Source organism: Crocodylus porosus, unplaced genomic scaffold (assembly GCF_001723895.1).
Source record: "Crocodylus porosus isolate Cpor-Errol unplaced genomic scaffold, CroPor_comp1, whole genome shotgun sequence".
Taxonomy (NCBI): Eukaryota; Metazoa; Chordata; order Crocodylia; family Crocodylidae; genus Crocodylus; species Crocodylus porosus.
Genome location: NW_017728886.1, coordinates 87,546,618 through 87,553,427, shown reverse-complemented (window position 1 = coordinate 87,553,427; position 6,810 = coordinate 87,546,618). Strand labels below are relative to the sequence as shown.

The window sequence follows — 6,810 nt, the reverse complement described above, 5'->3', positions numbered from 1 at the left end:
GGGGTGGGAGGGGTGTGGGGACCCCCTCCACACTCCTCCCATGGTGCAGCAGCAGACACTGGAGTCTGGCTCTGGCCAGTGCTGCATATTGCAGAGAGGAGCACAGCCCCCACTGGGCCATTTGTTTCCCCCACATGCCCTGCACTTGTGGGGCACAGGAGCTGGTTACCCCGCCCCAGCCCACTTCAGTGCCTGGGGCTTCCCTCTTGTGCCCTGCAAGTACAGGGAATGACAGGGAATCAAATGGCCCAGCAGGGGCTGCACTCCTCACAGCACTGGCTAGAGCCAGGAGTCAGGCACCAGTGCTGAGCAGAGACCGTCTCCTCCCCACCCCCGTTGCTGCTTCCCCTGCTGCCTGCCAGTTCTGTGGACCGTGTGGGAGGGGTTTCCATATCCCTCGCCTCTCACACCCATATCCTGCCCACCCAAGCTCCATGCTGCTGCCACCCCCCGGGTGCAGGTTCTGTGCTGCAGCCAGCCCCACACCCCGTGCTCCCACCCAGCTGCAGCCCTACCCCTGTCCCCCACCTTCCCTACCTGCTGCCCAGAGGAAACTGGGCATTGGGGAAGCCTGAAGTAGCAACCCTGCCTATGCTAGCGGGGCTGGGCCCTTCAGCTTACGAGGGTAGGACCAAGGCATAATAGGATATGTTGGGGGGGTGTGTAGGTACCTTACTCCCACCCTCATGGGCAGAAGGGCTGGGTGGAGCAGAATTCATTAAGGGGTGTTGTGGGCCAGGTGAAAGTGCCTGGTGAGCCAGATCTGACCCGTGGGCCATATTTTGCCCACCCTTGTGCTATAGGTTGATGATATGATAGTTCTTTGGACATTAGAGCTGTCAGACATAAAAGCAGCAAGGATTGAAATGGAAATGTTTGACAGGATCATTTTTGTTTGTTTGGAAAAGAAATTACAAAAAGATGCCTGACTTAAATGGACAAAGACTGGACAGCTGGCAGTTCTGAATGTCACTTTATCTTCATCTCACCCTGTCATGATTAGAGTTGCAGAGGTCTTAGATCAGAGAGAAGGCTTTGAACTGTAAGTGCTATAATATGGGTACATCTACACATGCATTAGTGCACCATAGTTATTGCTCATTAAGTTTAGTACCTGTAATAACAGGTACTAATTCAATGCATGATAACTGGAGCTACTGCACAGTAGCATGAGCACACACCTTTTTAGTGATGCTAATGCACAGTAGACTAATTATACTACACATTAGCACAGTAGCATGACTTTTGCCATGATGCACTAATGTGCAGTAGAATTAGTCTGCTGTGGATTTGCCATCTTATGTAGACACACCCTACATGTAGGATAAGTGAGGTGGACTAAGGCTCATTAATGCCATTGCATTAACAAGTTCAAGCCTCAATCTTAATGTTGTTGGGTTTTTTTATTTCCAACTAACTGAACATTCAAATGCTTCAAAAGCATATATTAACACAAAGTTAAATTGCTGACCATGGAATCTGGTCCAATCATTCATTTGTATGCAAAATACACCACAGTGGAGTAGTCTAAATCCTTTTTGAAGATTACAGTTCTCTCATATAAGACTGATTTGCCCTGGAAAATAAACATTTCTAATACCTCAGGACAAAAATAGAGCCTTTTCAAAGCTTACGCTTCTACACTATTCTGCTATAAAATAAATGCACTTGCCTTTCAAGAAGCTCATTGTCCATTACAAGTAGTAATTAAGCTGAGCATTGTACTACCCCTGGGAAGTGGGTAAGCATTGTTGTCCTTTCTTTATAAATGAAGGAATTAAGGTACAGAGATCAAGTGATTGTCCAAAGGGAAAAGTTTGGATGGAATCCTGGCCCTCTGACTCCCAGTCCTGCGACTTACCTACAAGTCCATAAGAACAAAAGGGTAGAGTAGAATGGTGACAATAGATATAGCAATATGAGATGTAAATTAGATCTGCAGGTGGTGCAAATTCATTCATTATTTGAAAATAGGTTAGGACTTCTTTGTTTGTTAGCAAATAGGGCAAATGCTCAATTAGTAGAAATTTACATAATTCCTTTGATTTCAATTAATCTATAGCCGCTTATGCCAGCCAAGAATCTAGCTTATTTCTAATACTTTGTCTTAATTATGAATATTTGATATGCAGGCTGAGTTGTATAGTAGTGATAAGTATAACAAGGCTGCATGCACATGTTCAAATTACCTGACAGAAAAACTTACTTAGAGACACCTGAACAGATATTTGAATGCTGAGCCTCAACAGTAGAGAGCCTGCCCTGCTAATCCTGTGCAGTCAGGGGGCCCCTGCATACACATCTCGGCATGCTCTGTAGGTTCCCTTGGAGACAGATGGCAGCAGTACACAGGGCAGCCCTTATTTGCTCAGGGCTGCCTATACTCAGGCTGCCTATGTCTCCTTGCAGAGAGACAGTGTGAGATTGTGAAGGGGCCATGTTGTGATCTTTTCCCTACTCAGCTGGACTAGCACAATCCAGTGAACAAGACATTATCTCCCAGGGGAGAGACAGGGGGCAGAAACAAAGCACTCTGGGATGCTGGAGGACTGTGCTGTGGCTTCTGTCAGAAGAGAATGTGTACAGACATTCATTCTCCCAAAAGCTCTCCTGGTTGTTCCCAGATTATTTTTCTCCTAGAGCAGCCCATTTTTGCTCTGGAAGAAAAAATTCTGGACATATGTAGTTCCTTTTGGGAGAGCAGTGACTCTCCCAAAAGAAACTGAATGTCTGAACATTACTTTAGAGTCTCAAGAGGTTGCTTTTTCTCCCTGACTTGAGCATTTCTGATGTGAATGCTTCCATGTACAAGCCTCATATCTGTTTTCTGTGGACTCTTATGTACAGGACCTAAACGTCAGTTTCTGCAGCAGTTGATTGCATAGACCTCTGTAGAAGGCAAATTCACAAAGGTCACATGCACAGCTGAGAATGAGTTTTAAAATGGGAGTGAATATTCTTGGGAATGGTTTTACAGCATTCTGCCAGCACTTACAGAAAGCAATAGTGTTAGGCTCGCATGATTTGGCTTTAGGTTTAACTCCAAATTCAAAGCAGAAGTAAAAAACCCAAGCTGGTTTTCCCCAGGGTGTAGTCCATTTGGTGTTATTTCATAGCTGCTTTTCATTCAATAAGATTTTGTTTGTTCCATATCATGACATTCACACATGGACGCATTCTCAATTTTAATCACAGTTCCCTGAGCTCCATTTCTGAGAGATTTTTTGAAAGCTGCATTGTAACCACAATACTTTGTTTTTCACTCTAATAAGTGGGTTTGCAATGTTACATATCTACTTCCCAGCATCCAGCCAAAGTAGTCATATGGGTTCCTGGAGCAAGACGGATGGATTTCAAAGAAGGGAGCTTTGGGGCCACCTGATGGGCCCCCCTTTCAGCCCCAGGGAGCAGTAAATCAGGGGAAGGAGAGAAAGGGAGATGTAGAATGATAACACTTAAGTGTCTCTGTAGGAGGCTTCTGCCCTATGTTGTATCTGCCCCTATCTCCCCCCTATGTTGTACCTCCCCATGAATGCAGGGATATTCATGGAGCTAGACCCTACACTATGCAGCAGATGTAGTATTAATTGCATTCTGGCATTCAGTCCCCTTTTTTGTGCACCAACACAAAACCAGTTCCACACCCTGAGGGACCTCAGCCTTAAAGAAGAAAGCTGGATTTGCTCCATGGAGCCATGTTAAAATTGACCAGCTATGCCTAGAGCCAATAGAAAATAAGTCAGGGGAGTAGGTATGTGAGGGGAACAGCTCTGTGTACATGTGCCAGTTTTTGGTATAAGAAAATAACATTAAAACCACAATGATGTTTCTTAGGTAGCTTCTTTTTTTTATTCAAATTTATTTTGCCATCAGGATTTTTTCTAAGCTGCTTATTGCTGAATGTAATAGGGGAAAGGTAAATCTGCTCTTACTAATGACTGAAGCTCCTGATCAATGAAACCTACGTCTTTGTTGCTTTGTCTCATTGACAGCCTCTATATTTTAACAAGATGTTTCTGGGCAATTATACTGTGGAAAGTTAAATGTCTGCTGCTCCCTCATCTAATTTTCTGTATTTACCAGCATGCCTCAACAATATTTCTTTTTTCTTGAGGGCACCAGTGAAGGGAATGTAAGACTTGAAAGCACAAGCTATCCATGATGCATCTATTGCAGCAGGGGGCAACCTTTTTGCCAGGCATGCCACAGATCAGCCCTGTATCCTCTTCAAGTGCCAATCTAATCCATTTCCCCTGCCCAAGCTGCTGCTTTGCTTTCTGCTTCCTGCCCTGTGCTCCCTACCCAATATGCTGTCCTTCTTTTTACTTCCTTCTCTGTATTCCCTGCCCCATCTGGTGTTCTGCTTTCTGCTTCCTGCCCTACTAGCCACTGTGCTGTTTGTCCCCTCCCTGATTTGCTGTGTGCCACAAACACACACACATAGAGTGTCTGGTTTATCTTAAACCAGCAAGGAGTCTGGGACAGACATTGCATTAACCAATTTGAGCCAAATCAGTTAAGTCTGATACTACATTCAACCAGGCTTATCTCAAACCTGTTTCAGTCATTTTCGAACTGGTTTATGTGCACTGAACATCTGTTCTGTTACAGGTTTAAACCGGTTTCTGATCACTTAAACCAGTTTATGTGTGATGTCTGTCCCTAGCCTCAATGACCTCAAACGGACATGACCTCAATTTTGTATCTGAGGAAAAAAGGTATCATAAGGCAGGAGTGTTCCTCTTCTCACTTTCTGGACCCTGGTTCCATAGTCATTTAGCGCAAGGAGGTCTAACTTCTGAGTGGCTGTGGCCGCATGCAGTGAGGCATCCTTCCCATCACCACTCTGTGGCCCACTGTCCTTTACAATATCACATGGCAGGTAACCCCTGCTCCACCTTTCCGGGTCTGTCCCCCCCTAGGTCCCTAGCCCTATGCGCCCCCCCACCCCAGCCTGCCCCCAAGGGCTGGAGCAGGAAGCAGAAGCTGAAAGAGAGAGGCTGAGCCCAGAGACTCTGGCAGGAGCAGATGGAGACCAATGGGTGCTGGCAGTTAACTCCTTAGGGGCTGCATGTGACTGGAGAGTCATCAGTTGAACAGCCTTAATTTAGAGGGGAAAATTACAAGCTGAATCACACATGCCACTTCCTAGGGCATTGTGCTGTTTCTTGATGTTCTCCAACCCAAATTGGTAGATTACTTTTTCCTAATGAATTTGAAATAGCTACCAGGATTAAGATACCAGGTGCCCTTGGTAGAAATTTGTGGATTTTTCACATGCAAGAGACTATTCTGATAATCTAGTCTGCCCCACATTCCCCTCTCTGTGGTCTTAATAAAAGAAACTGAATTGAATTCAAGGAAGTTGCTTCATAGTAAGAATGGTGTAAGTGAGAACAGAATCAGGTCCTTTTATATGGAAAGCTCTGTGTATAAAAGGGCAGGAAGGTATGCACTTTTTATGACCTGTTCTTTTTATTTTGTTGAGGATTTAAGAGTACAATGACAAACCAGAACTAAACAATATAGTTATCTTTTGATTTTAATTAGCTAATATAATATGGAGAAGCCTTACCTAAAACCGTGGGGCTCTTTCAGCCTTCATTTTATAAGCATGTCACTGGATAAACTGTCTGCCCCTTTTTTTATTTGTAGGAGACCTGACACAGTAGCTCACATGACAACACCAAAGCAAATGCACTCCAATGTCATGGAAATGCTGCAGTATCTAGACTCTCATCTTCCCAAAGGGAGCCATGTGATTTTAACAGGCTTGGTAGATGGTCGCTTTCTGTGGGATCAGTTACACAACAGATACCATCCTCTTGGTAAATGTGAAGCCTTGTTTTTAATTTCCTACTGATGAATCCTAAACTGTACTGATGTACATTACCAAAAAGTTTTGGGTCATTGATGTCTACCATGATTACACCAGGCTTGGATTTGGCTCAGTTCATCCCAAACTGCAGTCTGACTGGTAGGGTCATTGTGTCTAAGAAGTTGCTTTACCTAGAGTTAAGCAGTGTAATTTATCTCAAAGGCTCCCCTCATCCAGGTTCGAGTGTTTAGATAAAAATAGTCAAGTCCATGTCTGGGCTTTCAAAGCAAACATTAACTGATAAAATTCTGTAAAACTAATATCACAATCAATTTTGCCCATTTTCTCCCAGCAAAAGTGCAGTTGTGACAAGTCAAACTTCATAACGACAAGAACATGCTTTGGCTTTCTTTATCATATCATTGTAATAAGATACAGGGCCTTTAAGAGCTCAGGGGTAATTCTTAGAATTTCTTCATCTAAGAACTCACATGCTGCTATATTTCTGACCATTTATGAATAACTTACTCCTTAATGTTATACCAAGCAAGGGAAACATTATTGTGAAAGGTTTATGTGACACTCCCTGGTTTTGCCAATGTATTTGACTAAGATGGGTGCTTTCTGGCTCCTATCAATAGAGGGGAAACCTAATGACGTCATTAAACTGTAACATGACAACTCTTCAAAACTTCTACAGTAGGGCTGTGCGAAGCTTCGGTAGCTGATTAGATTCGGATGAGATTCGTCCCAATTCAGGGACTGAATTTCCAAATATGAATCTAATTGGGAGACCAAGTAAAAGCTCTGAATCAATTCAAAGCATCCGAATCAATTCAGAAAAGCTTCAGAAAAAGATTTGGCCAATTTGGAGATTCAGCAATAGACTAAACAAGCAGCTGACAGCTGCTTCCAGTTGGTAAGTCTGTTGGGGTTGGGGAAGTGGGGAGGAAAGGGGTGTGGAAGAGGGAGGGATTGGGGCTGGGGCTGGG

The 6,810-nt window shown here is 44.0% G+C and overlaps 1 protein-coding gene across 2 annotated transcripts in view; it reads left to right on the top strand.

Annotated features, from left to right (window-relative positions):
* Positions 1–6,810, top strand: part of AOAH (acyloxyacyl hydrolase) — a 158,505-nt gene that overhangs the window by 117,954 nt on the left and 33,741 nt on the right. For both annotated transcript variants that reach the window (XM_019538687.1, XM_019538695.1), the window contains exon 17: positions 5,656–5,828. In XM_019538687.1, coding sequence (XP_019394232.1) covers positions 5,656–5,828 — 173 coding nt within the window. The remainder of the gene's footprint in view (positions 1–5,655; positions 5,829–6,810) is intronic.